At 35.8% G+C, this 22,604-nt stretch overlaps 1 protein-coding gene across 1 annotated transcript in view; it reads left to right on the forward strand.

The window, feature by feature from the left end:
* Positions 1-17,878, forward strand: part of AKR1D1 (aldo-keto reductase family 1 member D1) — a 42,814-nt gene extending 24,936 nt beyond the window's left edge. Inside the window, exons 6-9 of the mRNA XM_004741688.2 lie at positions 4,754-4,863; positions 6,019-6,184; positions 14,048-14,130; positions 16,280-17,878. Of these exons, the coding sequence (XP_004741745.1) occupies positions 4,754-4,863; positions 6,019-6,184; positions 14,048-14,130; positions 16,280-16,322 (402 nt within the window). The 3' untranslated portion in view covers positions 16,323-17,878. The remainder of the gene's footprint in view (positions 1-4,753; positions 4,864-6,018; positions 6,185-14,047; positions 14,131-16,279) is intronic.
* The last annotated feature ends 4,726 nt before the right edge of the window (positions 17,879-22,604 follow it).

The raw sequence follows: 22,604 nt of genomic DNA on the forward strand, positions 1-22,604 counted from the left end.
TCCAATATTTACTTACCAGGAGAACCCTGGACTAGAAGTCAGAAATCTTGTGGTCACTCTACATATATCTCATCATAAGACCCTGAGAACAAGTCTTTTTATTTCTCTCAATTTATGTCTCTTAAAAAAAGAATTTGCAAGTTCAGATTCAGGCAAAAATAACCCAAAAATATTTTTGAGGAAAAGTGATGAGGAGAAACTAGATGCTAAGATATGCAGCCAGATGCTAAGATATGCAGAGTACTTAAAATTATGTAAGATTAGTGTAAAAACCAACAGATAACCAAATTAATAGAAAATAAGCAATACCTTAAAAACAGGCCCAAGTATAATAAAAACTTAATGTAGAAACGGTAACACAAACTAATGTCAACGGCAAAGAGATGAAATTTTCAGTAAATAGTTTGGAGGAAATGGCTAATTGTATAGAAACAAATACAGATCTTTGCCTCATGTCATACACCTAGTAGCTCTTCAATCAGGAGTTAAAGATAAAACAGGAAGTCACTTGTGAACACTACAAAATGGTTTTAGTTTTCTAGAGCTATAGGTAGAAACAAAGCCATTGGAAAATTATAAAAGAAACTGACATATTTAATAGTATAAAAACAAACTCTAAAAATATTGGAAACAAAGAATAAAAAATGGATAATTATATTTTTAAATATAACAGAAAGGGAGATCATGTCCTTATGAATTAAAGCTTAATAAGAATTAATGAAAAAAAACTAAAAATACTAAAACTCCACAGAAAAGTGAGCAAAAGAACTGTGAATAGAAATTCGAGAAGACAAATTTTAAGACTAGTAAACATATAAAAAATGTTCAACTGCGCTAGTAATTACAAGTATTATTTTGTATCGTATATCAAATTAGCAAAGCTTTTATTTTTTAATGTAATGTTCCATATAAGCAAGTGATAAAGTGCTGCTGGCAAGTAAAAATTTGTTTGTCCTTACTGGAAAGCTATTTGGCAATAAGTGTCAAGAGCCTTAAAAAATGTTTATAGTCTTATATTCCTAAGAATTTGACCTTGTGAAAAAGAAAATCTGAAAGCCTTCAGGTGTGTTTGTCACAGCACTGTTTATAAAGACCAAAAAAAAAAAAAAAAAGGAAAGGAAACAACACAAATATGAAAAATTAGGAGAATATTTAAATTATAAAACTCATATAATGTAAAATCTTAATTAAAGATGTTCTCGAATCATTTTTGAGCAAAAGAGCAATGGCCATAATATTAAGGGGAAAAACCAGGATACAAAATGTAATTCAATATTGATGTGAATATATTATTTAAAGACATGCATAGAAAAAATATTGGAAAGAATCAAAATACTAACTGTAGTTATCTCTGGCTGAGAATTACAAGTGAATTTTGTTTTCTTCTTTATGCTTTTCTATATTTTCCAAGTCTTCTGTAGGGCGCATATGTTACTTTTATAATCACAACAAAGTACTGTTACCCACCAGTTAAATGGGGATAAAGATACTCTAAGAAGCTACATTTAAAAAACGTTTTTTGGGTATTCACGTATTGGAGTTATGGTTGACTTGTTTTCTTGATTCATTGGTTTTAGCAACTCAAAACAGTCTTGAGTTCATAACGGAAAGAATGAATTATTACCTATCATAACAATTACCAGCTAAAAGACCGGTGTTGCTGTGTTTAGAAGTATTACTTCCTATGATACTTAAGCCAACACTATACCATGTGCTCTTAAGGAGCCGAGAGCAACAACCCTTGATTTCGTAACTGATCTCCATCTATCCCTTTGTTCTTACTCTAACCCTCACTAGCACGTCTCCCTCCTGCACCCTACAAGAATAATATTTTGTTATAAAAGGTTAAAATGATAAATGTTTCTTCTTACAAATATACTAAGAAAGATGGTGATTTTTGACCTCAGAATGAAAAATGAAATAAGAATTGCCGGTGTGTCTCCTCATGCCAAAGAAGAGGAAACTAAATTTCCCATTAGAATAAATCTGAAGTAGAATTTGCAAATTTTTGTATTTTTTCATAGACTTTATGAACAAGGGCCAATAGAATATGACCTTACTCTATACTCATTCTCAGAGCCTGAGTATTCCAAGCTTCCTTAGTACTATCCATGGTGTCTATCTAAACAAATGTGTCTCCAGGCTCCATCCCTGGCTTAGCCTCTCTGAAAGCCTTCCTGGTGGACAAGTTGTCATGCAGCATTCTCCCAGCCTAATTCAAAGTAGACTGTGGATCTACCTCGGGCCATTTAATCTCACACACCCGACTCTACTAACAAACGAAGGGAGGGAGGTGGGGAGAACGGTAAGATCTCCAAGTTCTTCAGTTTTTCCTAACCCTATTCATTATGCTGAAGTCATAGATGTTCTGATCAGAATCAATAAGTACTTTTTGAGTGACTTAATGAAATGGAAAACCCAACACCAATTTCTTTTTACAGAAAGACACAGGAAGGGGTTAATGTCTTCCTTCACAGGTTTTGTCCAGCTTAACTTCACCATGTGAGATTTTGGTATCTGAAGTTCTGTACTACCAAATAGTGTGGTAAAAGCCCCAGACCTGTCAAGACACTGACACGTGACATCAATTTTACATAGTATGCAAGAAAAAGTAAAGACTGCATCTCCATTGGCCCATCCACAAAGGGCTATACCCTGTCTGTAGCAAAGAAGGAGCAAGTGTGCTTAGATATGCTTCTCCTTGGAAATGAGCAAGTTCCAGGGCAATGATGACATCAAGGCACTGTGACAACAGAAACCATTACTACCCCCTACCTTAAACTGAACACCAAGCTGCAGTCCTGACAAAGCCCCTCCTGTAACAGTCCCCAGCATCACTAATACTTCCTAAGGTGCTAACTTGGTCCTCTCTGCATCATAACATTTTCATTCAACAGTCATTGAGCACCTACCTGCCCTAGGCCAGGCACTTTCCTAGGTTCTAGGCATGCATAAGTGACAAAAGACAGATAATGCCCTTCTTCTTGGAACACCAGCTGTCTAGTGGGGAGCACACATTAATCAAACAATCACAAAAGTTATCAATAATTAGAAACTGAGATAAACACTCTGAGAAGAAGGAATATGGTTCTCTGTGAATTCATAAGCACTTGGATCTTAGTTTATCCACTCCAACCCCCAGCATTTCCCTTACTGGTTGTCCCTTTAGTGATATGCTGTCAAATTTTTACCTGACAACTATCAATCCAAAGATTTATATGCTATTTTAAGTTATGTTGTTGAGTTTCTATGTTAACTCAAAAGCTTTTGTTGAGCAGAAGTTTCTAGTATGTTGCACAACACAACTCTCTGTGTAGTCCCAAGCTTCAGTTCAGTCACAGATCCTAAATGTGCATACCTATCTGTTTTACTTCTAACTGTAATAGACTCATTCCCCATACCTTCTGCCACAAGCCGTATGCGGTCTTTTTAAAAGGGTAGGTTATAAAACTGTTTGATGTGTATGTGAGCACACACATACGTATATATATGCATACATACTTCTACATATTTAATAGGCCAAAGACAAGCAACAGCACACCAATTTGATTAGAAAGGAGTCCTTGTGAGAAAATGAAATGTTGTGTTTGGAATGAGCAGGTGGCCATTAAGTTAGGGAACTCATACTTAGTTTCTAAGCAGTGGAATGATGTGATATACGTGTTTTCGAGAGACCAGTCTACCAATAATAGACAAGATTGGAATTGAAAAAGTAGGGAGCAATGTTGGAAGTCGAAGAGGGTTAAGGAAGGAAACACTAAGAAGTGTGATTCCTGCCTTATTTTAGTCTGTGTGTTACTTTGTAGAATTATTTAAGAAATGTTCCAAGGGGGAGAAATTCCACAAGTGTTTCTTAGGGTAAGGGAACAAGATTATGTCGAGGGAAAAAAAAAAAGCTAATCAAATTAGAGAACAGAAAGGAGACCCACCACGAAGAAGCCCAGTTTACTTTTTGCCATTTCATAAGCAGCATCTCCTTGTGCCTTCTAGAAATAAAACTTGTCAAATACTCACTATTCCAGACAATGAAGATAATAAATATATGCTTCAATTATTTCAATTCAGCCTTGGTTGATTTTGATTTAAAAAGAAAAAAAAGAATAGGTCAAAAATTATCATGGTGGTTAAGAAGAAACTTTGAGAAGAACTTTCTGACACGGTATTTTTAGTGCAGGAATCTTGCCAGTAAGATACTAAAGATGAACATAGGCCCGCACAGGGTGGTGTAAAGAACTCTTAGCCAAAACGACAAAATTCATCTTTAGATTTCATTTTATACATACTTTACCCCTTGTGAAAATATTCTTAGATGCTTGAGAGCTACAGGGAGAGGGCTTCTGCAACATGTCACTTCTACTTACCAAGACTGTAATCTGAACCTTGAGACTGGGTTTTTTTTGTTTGGTTTTTTTTTTTTTTGGTTACAGAAAATTGTATTTGTGGAATGGTGACTATAAATAATTAAGTCTGTTCCCTCAAAGTTTTAAACTATGATTACTTTACAAAATTGAATTTGTTCCCCACTCACTTACTTTAGAATTATTCCACAGATGGTGACCTCACTAACCTCATTTTAATTAATCTCCCCAACAAACAATGTAAACTTTCTTGTTAGGAAAAGTATTTAGCATTTGCCTCATTATCCATAATACTCAAAAGTGGGTTTTATTGAAAAACTTTTTAAAAACTGTGTAAAACTGCATTCACTACAAGATTTTAATTTTGTGTTCTGCTTTCCAATGCAACCGTGCAGGTTGAGTGCCATCCATATTTTACCCAGCCAAAACTCTTGAAATTTTGCCAACAACATGATATTGTCATTATTGCATACAGCCCTCTGGGTACCGCTAGGAATCCAAGCTGGTAAGCAATACTGAATGTCTCTTCAGCAGTGTTTCCTTCAGTGTAGAGTATGAGACTAATGTGAATTATTTGATTGGCATAACTATATGGCTCTGTGATTTTAAGAAAGTAAGTTAATCTCTTCAAGCCATTCTCTGTATATACAAGTTGGAGCTAATAAAACCTTCCTCACAAATGTAGTATAAGAATTGATTATACTGGGGCACCTGGGTGGCTCAGTGGGTTAAGCCGCTGCCTTCGGCTCAGGTCATGATCTCAGGGTCTTGGGATCGAGTCCTGCATCGGCTCTCTGCTCAGCAGGGAGCCTGCTTCCCTTCCTCTCTCTCTGCCTGCCTCTCCATCTACTTGTGATTTCTCTCTGTCAAATAAATAAATAAAATCTTTAAAAAAGAAAAAAAGAATTGATTATACTGGGGCGCCTGGGTGGCTCAGTTGGTTGAGCAACTGCCTTCTGCTCAGGTCATGGTCCTGGAGTCCCGGGATCGAGTCCCGCATCGGGCTCCCAGCTCCATGGGGAGTCTGCTTCTTCCTCTGACCTTCTCGCCTCTCACGTTCTCTCTCACTGTCTCTCTCTCAAATAAATAAATAAAATCTTTAAAAAAAAAAGAATTGATTATACTGTATGTATAAAATTACGTAACAGTGCCCAAAATATAGGAAATGTTCAGTAAATGTTAGTTTAGGTATTATTATTTGACAAAGAGTCTCCATGACCATATATATCCCCCAAATTTAGGATTTTTTGATCTCTGGATTCAAAGATAGCACTTCTGATGGGATGTGTTCCACAGACTTAAGTAGACATTTTTTACATGAAGATGACTCTAAGAGTTGTATGTAACTCTGTTTCTTCCACTTTGGTCTTCCTGCCTTCCCCTGTGCCTTCATCCAAGTCAGTTCTCTCTCTGAGACCCATCAAAGAAATACTGTTTACCCTCTGAAAGAGACAGCTCGATCAATTTGCCTCTCTTGATATTCTCATGCTAAAAGCAGCTCTTCACTGAGTACTTTGCTCCAGGAGAAATTGGTGATTGAGACCTGACCGTGTCCTGGTAGGGGACCAGGTGGATGGGGAGGAGATGAGGAGGGTGAGTGAGGATGATGTTCTCATTACTTGAGCTAAATATGATGCAGGTTTTGATTTTTCTTTTCAAGGGTGAATGTATCCTCCCCACCTTTGCTAAAGGATGAATTTCTAAACGCACTGGGAAAAAAGTACAATAAGACAGCAGCTCAAGTTGTTTTACGTTTCAACATCCAGAGAGGAGTGGTTGTTATTCCTAAAAGCTTTAACCCTGAAAGGATCAAAGAAAACTTTCAAGTAAGAGAACTGCTTCTGGGAATGTAGAAAGTTGAATTGTTTGGTTTTTTTGAGAACTTTCTGTTCAGATTAATAAGAAACTTGTGATGCCTTCATATTTTATTTTATACCTGCTCCCCAACCCACACTCTGTAGATGTGAATTAACTTTAGCTGAATCTGAGACAGTTCCCCGCACTTTGGGGATTGCTTTACTGCTTGTATATTACCTAGCTCCCTTATGTCTTCTGTTTCCTTACTTATTGACTCTTGGCACTACCTACTCAGTTCTCCACCAGCACAGCAGGAATGGAAGGTATAAAATTTGAAATTCATAATAGTAAACCTTCCACCTTCTTAATGTCCCTGGTAAAAGCTAGGGACAAATTTGGAAATTATTGAAAAGGATCGTTTGACTTCAAGAATGTTCATTGCCTTTATTTCCTCTATAAATAATCTGTATCAGCATCATAACTTACAGGTGAGAAGAAGCCACTAGACAAGGGAGTGATTAGTTTACTCTGCTAGTACTCAAGGTCAAACTTCTAGGTAAATACAGCTATAGAAAAGTACCATGCAAAATTAATTAATTACTCATCAGTTAATAATCTCAAAAAATAAGTTGTTATTATCTCAATTTATAAGTTTAATAATCTCGGTATTTAATAAGTTTTACTAAATAAAATAAAAAAATAAGTAGTTTAATAAGTTTAATAATAATAATCTCAATAAGTAAATTGATAAAGATAAGACAAGATTTATCCCCTCAGATAGGAAAATAATCAGAAATTGAATGTATATAAAAACAGACACTTTCATATACTCCTGTTAAAGATATTAATTGGTATATGATTTGAAGTAGCAGGATGTCACTTCTCCAGATCTATCAAAATTCAAGCCCACATATCCATTTGACCCAACAATCTTGATACTATATTTACACATTCATGCACACATATATGGATATTTACTACAGCATGATTTATTACTTTTTTAAAAAACTGGAAACAATCATTAGTAGAATGTAAAACAAATTATATTTGTACAATGAAATATTATACTATAGCTTTTTTAAAATAATAGAGTGAAAATTGAAGTACTGCCATGGGAAGATATTGATGATACTAGACAATTTATCTTCAGAGTTTTTGCTACTGCATGACAGAATGCAACTCAAACTTACAAAAGGGAGACATGATTTATTGGGCCACATAACTGGGAAGTCCATGGATAAATCAGGCATGACTGGACAGGAGTATTCAAATGATTTATGAAAGGACTGAGTTCCCTTCCCCCCTCTACACTACCTCCACCCAACCTTCTCTGTCTCCACATGGTGACACAACATGTCAACATGACAGCTCTAGGCTAATCTATAACTAATAATCAGTGAAGATGATCACAGGTAAAGCTTCTTATAACAATCTCTATCAATCCTTGATTGTCCCTTTGTGGGGCATGCACCATTCCCAGATTAATCACCGTATCCAGTGAGTAAGATACTTTGATTGGCCCCCTGGGCTACATCCCTAATCCTGTACTAGAAATGGATTCATGTGACAAACAGCCCTACTAGGTGATGGAAGAGAAGTTCATAAAAGGAAAAAGGGGATTCTGTTATTAGCAAAAAGAGGAAAGAATGATACATAGTTATATCACTACTGATAGCATTTTAACATGTAAGAAAATAGCTCTTACCAAAAGGAGTTGACACTGTTTTCAGCCATCTTAAAAGAATAAGATATCTAGATGGCTAATGTGTTAGTTCAACAAAAGTTAAAACAAGTTTTGATGCACCTGAAACAAATATTTTCATGGATTCCAAAGTTTATTATTCAGAAAATGAGAGTGGTTACTAGTGGTCCGTGTAATGGAAGATTAAAGCCTTTGGACTTTATGTTATTTAGTGAATCACAATTTTGTAGTAAAAGTACTATCATTCCTTTAAAAATTTTATTGCAACCATTTCTGTTATAGCCAATATATTTCCATAACCCTAATGATAAGGAAATGGAGTTCAGAGGTTCACATACCACAAGAAAATATGAAAGAGATACAGATCTACAAGGAAAATGGCAGTGGAAATCACAGCCAATTTTCACTCTATGGGGTTTGTATTTGCCCTGTAACCAGAAATTTTGTTGGGTGGTACAACCAAGAATTGACTAAATAAAAAATTATTATCTTTTAGAACTGAGGTAAAGTAATATTTTAAAAGAATGGGAAATAACCACAGAACATAAAGGGAAAAGGGAAAATTAAGTATGTTTACAATAAAAGAAGAAAAAGTTACAGAAATAAAAATTATGTAATAAAAAGTTAAATCATAAATTAAAAACAAAAACTATATCAAATTAAAGGTAAAAATGAAGAAAATTAAAAAGCAGGATATTTTTAACATTAAAACAACAAGAAATCAAATTTTACCACCCACCTTCTGCCTTGTTGCCATCACCCACTGACCCCCATTCCTTGAAGTTTTTATCTCTTGATTCACTATCCCTCTCTCTGAAGCCACTCCCATCACATTCTTGGTGAATTCAACATACATATGGATAGTCCTTCCAATAACATGGCCTGATAGTTCTTTAACCTCCTCGCCAACAATGATCTCGTCCTGTATGTTCCAGCTACTAGCTCCCATTGTTATTCCTGGGAACTACAGTTACTAATACCTAATAACTCCTTCATACCCCTCAAAAATACCCCTCTCTCTCCTGCATTATCTCTCCACTGCATAACTCCTATCAACATACAAATATGCTGCGATCTCCAGTCTTGGAAGCTATATTCCAGTCTAGACTCATGTTCCTCTACAGCTATTATCCAGTTCTTTCTTTCTGTTTACAGCAAACTCTTAAAGGAGAATTCTATTCTCACTACCTACAAGTCTCTTTCCCCAATTCTCCCTTAAACCCATTGAAACCAAGCTTTCTTGTCAAGTTCACCAGTGACTTCCACCTTGCTAGATCCTATAATCATGTCTCTGTCCTTGTCTTAGTAGATCTTTCAACAGCATTTAATACAGTTAACACTTTGTCTTTCTTGAGTCTCTACTACAAGAGAAGTAGATTGGGGGGTGGGGGAAGCAGAATATCAGGAACTAAGTTTGTGAGATCCTGAATAAGTGAGTAACTTTGGATAATTTTGGTCATAAAAAAATGATAATAAATCCACATAAAATAAAGAAAAACATTGCATAGAAAGAATGGAGGGAGAATTTGGATGTTTACCTTAAAATGAAAACTGAAGGGGTGCCTGGGTGGCTCTGTCAGTTGAGTTTGCAGAAAATTATGAAATAATTTTAATTATTTCATATTCAACAAAATTTAAGTTACAATTGTATATGTGTACTAAATCTTAGAAGAAATTTTAAAATATGCTTGACAAAATTATGTGATAACAGAATGTGGCATTCTCTACTTCACAAAGGTTTTTGTAAGTGATCATAAAAAGAATAATTATGGTAAAGTTTCACAGGGCTTCATCTGAAGATTATACATAGTTTGATTTTTTTTCCAAATAACACTCTTCTGATGTATCAACTAGCCTCTAACTGCATCAGATTCCTACTTGAAAAATATTTTGCCTGTAATTAAGGCAAACTAAGATGACTTTCATTGATTTAATGAAATCCTGCATCTTTGCCAAGATTTGCAACTTCACTTTATATTATATATTCACTGAAGACAGAAAATGACTCACCAACACTCAAAAAGTGGACCTAATGTTAAGCAAAAATAAAGTTTGAGTAAGGATTTATTTTATAAGTCATTGGTCATTCATGACTTTTTATGTAATGCAGACTTTTGACTCATGACACAATCTCATAAACTCAACACTTGGATAATAATCAAAGAAAAGCATTCCCTGAAAAGAACACTTGGAAGCAATCCATGGGGGTATGATTAGGTAAATCAGGTTACATCTATACTATGAATGCAGTGATTAAATTAAAGTCAGTCTATCTATTTTGATAGAAAAGAGTCACTGAGACATATTATGTGAATGAAAGTAAGTTGCAGAATAATAAAGATATGATACAATTATTGTATTTTGCTCTTAGTGTGTTGGATGTTTGGAAGGAATGTTTGGGAAGAAGAAAAATACTGGAGTGGTGGGTAACAAAAGGACCTTTCATTTCTTACTCCATGCATGTCCATATACTTCTGTAGTGTTTTCTTTCTCACAAAAAAGCATATATTTATGTATCACTTATATAATTAAAATTGATAAATATAAATTATTGAAATAAAATTTAAGGGATAGCAAATTAAAACAATGAAATAAGAGAAGATCATTATAAATAAACCAAATGTTAAAAATGTAAATAAGCTAAAATAAAATATTAAAATGTTAATAAAGGACAATTATAAAACCAGAGTATAAAATGTACAAGCTAAGAAAAAATAAAACAATGAAAATGCAATAGAATTAAAAGGTAGAAGATCTATTAAAAAAAATAGTGAAAGAAAAGATTAAGAGGATAAAACAAAGCAAATTCAAAGTTAAAAATATGCATAAGCAAACTTAGAGACTAGGGAATGTTTTTAAAAACAAGTGCACAAAGGCCATAGTCCAAAGTCAAAAGTTTAGCATCTCTCCAGCAACAATAAACAACTCCTCACTCTGGGATTTGTAGATGTCCTGAACATAGGTTATTATAGGTTATTTGGAATGTCCTGCAAGATGGCCCCAGCAGGAGTATCTCAAAGACAAAGAGCAGAACAGAACCCTGACTCTGCATAGGGATATGGCTCCCCAGCACCAGCCTAACTTCTCTCACATTTGCAGATATTCATAATTTTTTTTATTTTTTTACTTATTATTTATTTTTAAATGTATTTATTTAAATTCAATTAACCAACATATAGTACATAATTTACATTCATAAATTTTTAACATGAAAATCTTTTATGTGTATGTCACTAATTACAGAGCTTCAACATAAATGAAGAATTAAAACAAAATATCTGACAACTGAAAGAAAAAAACTAACAATTATTTTTTGTATCAATTTTTTATTTACATCCTAATTGGTTAACATACAGTATAATATTGGTTTCAGGGACGCCTGGGTGACTCAGTTGGTTAAGCAGCTGCCTTCGGCTCAGGTCATCATGATCCCAGTGTCCTGGGATTGAGTCCCACATCAGGCTCCTTGCTCAACAGGGAGCCTGCTTCTCCCTCTGCCTCTGCCTGCCTGTGCTCGCTTTCTTGCTCTCCCTCTCTTTGACAAATAAATAAATAAAATCTTTAAAATATATATATTGGTTTCAGGAGTAGAATTTAGGGACTCATCGCTCATATAACACCCAGTGTTTACTACAAAATGTGCCCTCCTTAATGCCCATCACCCATTTAGCCCATCCCCACCCCCCTCCTGTCCAGCAACTTTGTTCTCTATGGTTAAGAGTCTCTTATGGTTTAGTTCCCTCTCTCTTTAGTTCCCTCTCTCTTTTTCTTTTCCATCCCCTATACTCATCTATTTTGTTTCTTAAATTCCACATATGAGTAAAATCATTTGGTATTTGTCTTTCTCTAACTTATTTTGCTTTGCACAATATTCTCTAGCTCCATACATGTTATTGCAAATGGAGAGATTTCACCGTTAATTATGGCTGAGTAATATTCCATGGTATATATGTATCATATCTTCTTTTTCCATTCGTCAGTTGGTGGACATATGTGCTCCTTCCATAATTTGGCTATTGTTGATAATCCTGCTGTAAACATCTGTGTGCATATATCCCTTCAAATCACTATTTTTGTATCCTTTAAGTAAATATCTAAGAGTGCAATTGCTGGATCATAGAGTAATTCTATTTTTAACTTTTTGAGGAAACTCCATTCTGTTTTCCATGGCTGTGTAGAGTGGCTGTACTACCAGCTTGCACTCCCACAAACAGTGTAAGAAGGTTTCCCTTTCTCCATATTCTTGCCAACACCTGTTGTTTCCTGTGTTGTTAATCTGACAGATATGAAGTGATATCTCATCATGGCTTTTATTTGTATTTCCCTGATGATAGAATGATGTTGAGCATCTTTTCACATGTCTGTTGGCCATCTGTATGTCTTCTTTGGAAAAATGTCGTTCATTTCTTCTCCCCATTTTTTAACTGGATTATTTGTTTTTTAGGTGTCAAGGCCTTTATATATTTTGGATACTAAGCCTTTTATCCTGATAAAGTCTAATAGTTCATTTTTTATTTTGTTTCCCTTGCCTCTGGTAACATGTTTCATTAAGAAGTTGCTATGGACAATGTCAGAAAGGTTACTGCCTGTGTTCTAAGATTTTGATGGTTTCCTGTCTCACACTTAGGTCTTTCATCCATTTTGAATTTGTTTTGTGTTTGGTGTAAGAAACTAGTCCAACAAAACACCATTTGTTAAAGAGATGCTCTTTTTCCATTGGATATTCCTTCCTGTTTTGTTGAAGATTAGTTGACCATATAGTTGTGGGTTCATTTCTGTGTTTTCTATTCTGTTTCATTGATTTATGCATCTATTTTTATGCCAGTACTATACTGTCTTGATTACTACAGCCTTGTAATATAATTTGAAGTCCCGAATTATGATGTTCCTAGCTTTGTTTTTCTTTTTCAAGACTGCTTGGGCTATTTGGGGTCTTTTTTTTTTTTTTTTAAATATGGGGTCTTTTGCGGTTCCATACAAATTTAAGTATTTTTTATTCTAGCTCTGTGAAAAAATTGTATATTAATAGGGATTGCATTGAATGTATCGATTGCTTTGGGTGGATTTAACATTTAATAATATTACTTTTTCCAATTCATAAACGTGGAATGTTCTTCCATTTCTTTGTGTCATCTTCAACTTCCTTTCCTAAGCGTTCTCTAGTTTTCAGAATACAGTTCTTTTCCTTGTTTGGTTAGGTTTATTCCTAAGTATGGTTTTTGATGCAATTGTAAATGGGATTGATTCCTTGATTTCTCTTTCTGCTGCTTCATTATTGGTGTATAATACTGCAATAGATTTCTGGGGTCCCTGGATGGCTCAGTTGGTTAAGTGGCCAACTCTTGGTTTTGGCTCAGGTCGTGATCTCAGGGTTCTGAGATTGAGCCCTGCATTGGGTTCTTCACCTAACGCAGTCTGCTTATCCCTCTCCCTCTGGTCTTCCCCCACTAACACACTTTCTCTTTTAAATAAAATCTTAAAATAAAATAAAAAGAAAAAAGAAACCTAACAGATCTCTGAACATTGATTTTGTAGCCTGCAACTGTTGAATTCATGTACCAGTTCTAGCAATATTTTGGTAGAGTCTTGTGGGTTTTCTACACAGAATATCATGTTGTCTGTGAATAGTGAAAGTTTGATATCTTCCTTGACAGTTTGGGTGTCTTTTTATTCCTTTTTGTTATCTGATTGCTGAGGCTAGGACTTCCACTACTATGTTAAATAACAGTGATGAGAGTGGACATCCCTGTCTTTGTTCCTAACTGTAGAGGAAAAGCTCTCAGTTTTTCCCCATTGAGGAGGATATTAACTGTGGGGTTTTTGTATATTGCCTTTATGATATTGAGGAGTATGTTCCCTCTATCCCTACTTTGTTGAGGGGTGTTTTTAGGAATGGATGCTGTACTTTGTCAAATGCTTTTTCTGCTTCTATCAAAAGGATCATATGTTCTTATCCTTTCTTTTATTAATATGGTATATGATACTGATTGATTTGTGAATATGTGAACTACCCTTGCAGTCCAGGAATAAATCCCACTTGGTCATGGTGAATAATTCTTTAAAACATGTTCATAAAAAAAAAAGAAGGGATGCTTATACATTTTTTAAGGGCTCCTGCTGCTGGCCCCATTCCCTTTAACCCAGACCCACTCTCTACCTTCAATAATGTCTTTTACTTCTGTTATTTCAGATCTTTGACTTTTCTCTCACTGAAGAAGAAATGAAGGACATTGAGGCCTTGAATAAAAATGTCCGCTTCGTGGAGTTGCTCATGTGAGTATGGAGGGACCATTCATCAAGTACTGCCCAGTGGTATTAGATTATCCTAGGTCCATAGAAATCACAAGGATAAAGGCCAGTGGGCAGCATGTTCTGAATATTAAACAGGTCCAGGTAAATTACATTTATTCTAGGAAGTTTCTACAAGGTACAAGTTTTATTTAAAAGGTTTCTGACATTTATGACATCCCATGACTTAGGTTAGGGCATGACAGGCTAAATCACTTGATGAGAATTAAGTCATAGTGCATATACTAATACAAATATAGAACCTACCTAATTTTTCCTAAAAATCAAAGTGATGCACAGTTTAGGGCAAAATTATCAACAAAAAAGAAAGAGACATGGGAGCATAGTAGAAAGAGTACCACATTAGAAGCTAAGAACCTAAGATTTTAGGCAAATGCTTGCCTGTAAGATGTGCAGCTTCTAACCCCACCTATTGGCTGACTTCCCACAAGCAAAACTCCTTACGCTCCCTCAAAATGTTGCTAAATTCAGCTAATCAACTGAAGTAGCCCTTTATTCTCTAAATAGTACAGGGCCTTTAAAATAACAAAAGACTACAGTTCATACAGATATGATTATCGTATACATATGTATGTATACACTTTTTTTTTCTTTTTTTCATTACTATTTCCAGTTCTTGAAATCACCTGGATAGTAATCTGCTTGTAATAACTCTACGTGAGCATTTGGAAAATGCTCATCAGGGTGGTTCGTACAGTTTGAACACTTATCTTCCTGGTCCCCTATTTCTCATGAGTCAGAAAGTACAGTGACTATGCTAATATCAAATTTCTGAACCAATTTCTGAATTAATACAACAGCCTCCTAATGTGAATTTGCCAAGGATAAACATTATTTGGCATCAAAAGGTACCACCTAGCCTTGGGAACAAAAAGGTAAACACAAACACAGACCTAACCAAATACTTATTAGTTAATTAATAACTCTTGAAGATGAACTATTTCTATTGAATAAATATCATTAAATTAAGAGATAATAAGAGACAGCCAATCCACCAACATACTGTTGTTGTTGTTGTTGTTAAGATTTTATTTATTTATTTGACAGAAAGAGAGAGAGATCACAAGTAGTCAGAGAGGCAGGCAGAGAGGTTGGGTGGCGGGGGGAAGCAAGCTCCCTCAGCAGAGAACCCCATGTGGGGCTCGATCCCAGGAACCTAGGATCACGACCTGAGCTGAAGGCAGAGGCTTAACGCACTGAGCCACCCAGGCACCCCATTGTTGTTGTTGTTTTACAGTTAGTTGGTGACATTATTTAGTTTGACATATGACCTATTTAATACCTAATTCCCACAACACTGGGAAAATAACTCATGAAATCACTAGAAAGATCAGCAAGGAGAAACAAATAGTAGGCCACACTGATCAAAAAACTGAACCATTTAGGGATGCTAGGCCATGATTCTTCTCTGTGTTTCATCCAGTTGATCGTTGACATTGAAGAGCTTTTATTTATTTTATATTTTAACTTAAAGCTCATAGTACTTGCAGAGAACTGAATCTTAGACATGGTCCATGGCAGGCACAATACACGCCAGTCCTTTTTTATTGACTGTTCCATCACTGTTGTTTAAGGGATAGGTTCATTATCATCATCACTACTGTGGAAACTTACTTCACTGATCACCTTTCTAGGTCTCAAATTTTCAGTTATCAGGAGTCCAGTGAGAAGGGCAGGTAATAACTCTGAGAAGAGAGTGGTACTGATGGGTCATAGAAATTTAAAGAGAAATGTTTATGTGGATATTTAATATGGAAGGCAGACTGTGTCCAAACAGCAGAGGAGAAGAAGGAATTGAAAAGATGCATGAAAAACTACAGGCAGGCATTACTCATCTCCTGTGCTCTTTTTCTGAGCAAAATGTTGAGAGGGACGCAGCCAGCCTTCCAACACACACACACACACACACACACACACACACACACACACGTGCACATGCACTTACCCAGGGCTTCAGTAAAAGATGCTGGCTTGAGGGAAAACAGAGGAACAGAGAGGAAATGAATAAGGGAGAGAGGGAGGGGTCAGTGAAATTGTCAAAGGAGGCTAGTAACACATACAACTGTGTAATGCTTGCAGTGAACTTTTTCCCTTTGGGGAATTGTTTTGACAGGTGGTGTGATCATCCTGAATACCCATTTCATGATGAATACTGACTTCAGAATGCTCCTGAACTGATTTTTCCCTCCCATGAATGTCAGAACCTTGGGCCAGGTAGTTCCCCCAGATGAAGAAATTTTAAAAGTTTTACTATCTTTAGATAAAGTGATGAAGTTAACACGCTTAAGTTTTGTGCAGAGTAAATGACTTTGGCTTAGGTATATAAAGAAAAAATATGTTTAAATCTGTTGAAATAATTATTTGGAAATTATAAGCTAATATTTTATTAGATCAAGGTCTTCTGGTTTCCAGACCCAAAAAAAAAAAACCCAAAAAAACACTAGGCTTTAGAAAAGATAGCAGAGGCAATATAAAAGACAAATAACTCATGAATGTGAGTCCAGCTATTGGCAGTCTGAGGTCCTTACTTTAGCAGTTAACAGTGCAACAAAGAGGGTGGTAAGCTAGTGCGTGCAAGTGCTGTCAGTGACTTTGATGATTTGGACCATTGACTGTAACACACACACAGCCGAGATAAGATCCTCACAAGCATTATTAACAAGGAAGTGATTTGCTACACCTTGTGTAAAGAGAAAGAGCTAAGCATAGAAAAGTCTTAAAATAGAGCTAATTAAACACCACAGTGGTCAGCAAAGACATAATGATTTGGTTGTTGTTTGGCTCCATCCAGTGTGTGTTCATTTAGCTTCTGAGAGATGGCTAATTGCTGGTTCTCTCTTGCATGCTTTCAAGGGTCTGAGAATGAACATAACTGGTGAGCTATTTTTCCACTGTCTATCACTCTTGCCCTACTCATCATATATCCACCATTATGTGAAGTAGCTTGAGACAATCAACCGACACAAATAAAACCCTGAATCATTAAAAAAAAAAAATTCAAAGATGACTATTTTTTTAAAATAGCCTCCATGCTGGGAAACCAGAACTCATGACCCTGAGATAAAGACCTGAACTGAAATCAAGAGTCAGATGTTTAACTGACTGAGCCACCCAGGTGCCCCCAAAGATGACTATTTTAAAAGAAGGCATTTAAAAAGGAAGCCAGTCCCGGCTGGCTCACTTGGTGGAACATATGACTCTTAATCTTGGGATTGTGAGTTCAAGCCCTGTGTTGGGTACAGAGATTACTTAAAAATAAAATCTTTTATAAAAAATAAAGTTAAAATTAAAAAGAGATTTCATGAAATTATTATACTTAGGACTTTGAAAGTGTCATTGGAATTTCAAGAAAGTAGCAAGTTTGAAAGAACACTGGTAATTTTACTGTATGTAAATTTTTAATTTTTGAAAAAGAAGGTTATTAGAATTCTGCAATAGAGATATACCAATTGTCAATTCAACTAGAACAACGTGTTTTTTTCATTCATATTAAGTCGCTCTCATAGGGCAAGAGAGTTCGTCAAAAATTTTGTCTTTCCAAGACCAATTGCTTACAGATAACCTGCAGTGACCTGAAAGCATACACTTCTGAGAAATCAGCACTTTAATTCGATCTCTACTCACTGTATCCACTGATTCTAATGTAATGCTGTTCTCTGGAAAATATTTTGTTTACCAGAAATAATAAAGCGTGATGATTTATTGAACCACATGAATGTCCATTTTGTTGCTAAAGGCAGGGAAAGAGAAGAGTCATCTGAATTCAATTCAACTAAAGGACTTTTGATTAAGTTCTTACTGTACATTTAGCATTGGGAAAAGGGACGATAAAGGGTATCATAGTATAAGAACAGAAACTTAAGCCGTATTCCCTGTTATAAAACTTCTTCAAAATATTTCAAGAGGCTGGTGTGGAGGAGCGACCATACCTTTCAAACCATTTTTAAAAGACAGGCACTTGGAAAGAGTCCTACCACTTCTCAAAGGAAAAAATAGTTGTAAAGATTAGAGGAGGGGAACCCTATCTTAGTTATACAGAGATGAGGGGGGAGGAGTTGAAGACAGAAAACAGGAAGTCCAGGAAAGACTAACGGTCTGATATGAGCTTCTGCATGTCACCTCTCCCTCTGCTCTCACCCTTCACAAGCTTCCCATCTATTTTGGGATGAATTATGTCCTCCCCATCAAATTCAAACCTTAAAGTCCTAGCCTTTAGCACCTCAGAATGTAACCTTATTTGGAAATAGAGTCACTGCAGGTCATAGCATATGTAATTCATTAAGACGAGCTCATAATGGAGTAGGGTGGCCTCCAATCCAGTAAGACGGTACCTTATAAAAAGAGAAAATTTGGACACAAACAACATACAGGGAGAACACCATGTACAGATCAAGACAAAGATACAATGATGCTTTAAATTATTTGTTCCTTATATAAAACAACAAATATAAAGTAACTCACCGATAATAATGCAATAATAGTAGAAGAATGTAATACCCTACTTACATCAATGGATAGATCATCTAAGCAGACAATCAACAAGGAAATAATGGCTTTGAATGACACACTGGACCAAAGAGGCTTAGCAGATATATTTGGAACACTCTCTCCTAAAGCAGCAAAACACACATTCTTTTCAAGTGCACATGGGATATTCTCCAGAATAGGTCATGTACTAGGTCACAACAACACAACAGGTCTTAAGAAGTACAAAAAGATTAAGATCATACCATGCATCTTTTCTGACCACAGCACTATGAAACTTGAAATCAACCACAAGAAAAAATTTGGAAAGACCACAAATACATGGAGGTTAAAGAACATCCTGCTAAAGAATGAATGAGTCAATTAGGAAATTAAAGAAGAAGTTTTTTTTTAAAAAAAAATACATGGTAACAAATGAAAACAGGAACATGATAGTCCACACTTTTGGGAAGCAGCAAAAGCAGTCCTAAGAGGGAAGTATATGGCAGTACAGGCCTACTTCAAGAAGGAAGAAAAACCTCATATAAACAACCAAACTTCACACCTCAAGGAGCTAGAAAAAGAACAGCAAACTAAGCCTAAAGCCAGCAGAAGGGAAATAATAAAGATTCATGCAGAAAAAAAAATAATATAAAAACAAACAAAAACCGTAGAAGAGATCAATGAAACCAAGAGCTGATTCTTTAAAAAAAAAAAAATTAGTAAAATTTATAAACTCCTAGCTAGACTAATCAATAAGAAAAGAAAAAGTACCCAAATAAAATCACAAATGAGAAAGGAGAAATAACAACCAACACCATAGAGGTACAAACAATTTTAAGAAAGTATCAAGAAAATTGGGGTATCTGGGTGACTCAGTCAGTTAAGTGTCTGCCTTGATCAGGTCAGGTCATGATCCCAGGGCCCTGGGTCAAGGTCCATCCACATCAAGTTCTTGGCTCACTGGGGAACATGCTTCTACCTTTCCCTCGCTCTCTGTCTGCCTCTCTGTCTGCTTGCATGCTCTCTCTTTCTCTCTAATAAGTAAAATCTTTAAAAAAAAAAAAAGAAAGAAAGAAAGAAAGAAAATGTTATGGAAATTTCCTGCCAACAAATTAGATAACCTGGAAGAAATGGATAAATTCCTAGAAACATATAAACTTCCAAAACTGAAACAGGAAGAAATAGAAAACTTGAACAGACTGATAGCCAGCAAAGAAATTGAATCAGTAATCAAAAATCTCCCAAAAAACCAAAGTTCAGAACCAGATGGCTTCACAGGGGAATTAGACCAAAGATTTAAAGAAGAGTTGATACCTATCCTTCTCAAACCATTTCAAAAATTAGAAATGGAAGGAAAACTTCCAAATTCATTCTATGAGGCCAGCCTTATTCCCATTCCAAAACCAGACAAAGATTCCACTAAAAAAGAGAACTATAGGGGCATCTGTGTAGCTCAGTTGGTTAAGCGACTGCCTTCGGCTCAGGTCAAGCAGGGTCCTGGGATCAAGTCCCTGCTCAGTGGGGAGGCTGTTTCTCCCTCTCCTTCTGCCTACTGCTCTACCTACTTGTGTGCTCTCTCTCTCTCTCTCTCTTTGTCAAATAAATAAGTAAAATCTTTAAAAAAAGAGAGAGAGAGAGAGAGAGAGAACTACAGGCAATATCACTGATGAACAGGGCTGCAAAAATTCTCAAGAAAATACTAGCAAATCAAATCCATCAGTACACTAAAACAATCATCCACCACAATTGAGTGGAATTTATTCTTGTGCTGCAAATACAGTTGAATATTCACAAATTGATCAACATGATATACCACATTAATAAAAGGAAGCATATGAACCATATGATCCTCTTAATTGCAGAAAAAGCATTTGATAAAAGGTACAACATCCATACTGGATAAAAACCCTCAACAAGTAGGGAGAGAGGGAACGTACCTCAATATCATAAAGGCCATATTTATTGCAGCATTATCAACAATAGCCAGCCTCCTCCCCTCAAAAAATCAATAATCAAATTATGGAGAGCCCAAATATCCATCCACTGATGAATGGCAAAATAAGATGTGGCATATATATACAATATACTATATATATATATATATATATATACACACACACATACAATATACACATATATACAATATACATGTATATACAATATACATATACAGATAGTATATATGTATATTATACGGTATACAACATACATTTGCATACAATGGAATATTTCTTAGCCATAAAAAAAGAATGAAATCTTGCCATTTGCAACAACATAGATTGAGCTAGAAAGTATTCAAAGTGAAATAAGTCAGTTGGAGAAAGCAAATACTATATGATTACACTCACATGTGGAATTTAATAAACAAAACAAATGAACATGGCAGGGTGGTAGGAAGAGAGGCAAACCAGGAACACTCTTAACTATAGAGAACAGAGTTAATGGAGGGAAGGTGCTGGGGGGATGGGTTAAATGGGTGATCAGTATTAAGGAAGGCACTTGTGGGGGCACCTGGGTGGCTCAGTGGGTTAAGGCCTCTGCCTTTGGCTCAGGTCGTGATCCCAGGGTCCTGGGATCGAGCCCCGCGTCGGGCTCTCTGCTCCACAGGGAGCCTGCTTTATCCCCTCTTTCTGCCTGCCTCTCTGCCTACTTGTGATTTCTCTCTCTGTGTCAAATAAATAAAAAATCTTTAAAAAAAAAAAAAAAAAAAGGAAGGCACTTGTGATGAGTACTGGGTGTTGTATGTGAGTGATGAATCACTGAATCCTATACCCGAAACCAATGTTACACTGTATGTTAACTAGCTGGAATTTAAATAAAAACTTGAAATTTTTTAAAAAAAGAAGAAGAAGACATACAGATAGTCTAGGGACAGATGAAAAGATACTCAGCATCACTTACCGTCAGGGAAATACAAATCAAAAATACAATGAGATATCACCTCACAACTATCAGAATGGCTAAACTCAAAAACTTAACAATAGGTGTTGGGAAGGATGTAGGAAAAAAGGAACACCTACGCACTGTTAGTAGGAATGCAAATTGCTACAGCCCCTGTGGAAAACAGTATGGAGTTCCCTCAGAAAGTTAAAAATAGAACTACCTTACAATCCAGCAATCGCACTACTGGGTAATTCCCCAAAGAACACATAAACACTAATTCAAAGGGATACATGCACGCCTATGTTTATAGCAGCATTATTTACAGTAGCCAAGATATAGAAGCAGTTGTAGTGCCATTAATTAATGAATGTGGTATAGAGATGTGGTATACATATACAATGGACTATTATTCAGCCATGACAAAGAATGAAAACTTGCCATTTGCAAAAACATAGATGGAGCTAGAGAGTATTATGCTCAGTGAAATTAGTCAGTCAGAGACAGACAAATACCATGTGATTTCACTTACGTGGAATTTAAGAAACAAAACAAATGAGCAAAGGGAAAGAGAGAGAGAGACAAAGTTAGGAACAGACTCTCAATTATAGAGAACAACCTGATGGTTACCAGAAGGAGGTGGATGGGAAGACGGGCGAATTAGGTAATGGGAATGAAGGAGGGCTCTTGTGATGAGCACCCGGTGTTGCATGGAAATGTTGAATCACTATACTGTATGCCTGAAACTAAGATAACACTATGTTCACTAACTGGGATTTCAACAAAACCTCAAAAAAAATAAATAAAAAAACAATTATTTGTTCCTCAAGTGTTGGTGGAATTTACCTGAGAATTTCAGGTAAATTCCATTCAGGTAATTTCCATAGGGAGACTGTACGTTCTCTATTTCTTCTAGGGTCAATTTTCAAATTCATCTTCTCAAAATTTATCAATGTCATATAATTCAGCAAGGGTAAATATATTTGTTCATTTACTTAACAAAGGTTTTTGTGTGCCACTCTGCTGGGCTCTATCCTAGGCAGGTGGGATACATCAGTAAACAAAAGTCCCTCAACTCTGCCCTTACACTC

Source organism: Mustela putorius, unplaced genomic scaffold (assembly GCF_011764305.1).
Source record: "Mustela putorius furo isolate JIRA1106 unplaced genomic scaffold, ASM1176430v1.1 tig00003845_pilon_pilon_pilon, whole genome shotgun sequence".
Lineage (NCBI taxonomy): Eukaryota > Metazoa > Chordata > Mammalia > Carnivora > Mustelidae > Mustela > Mustela putorius.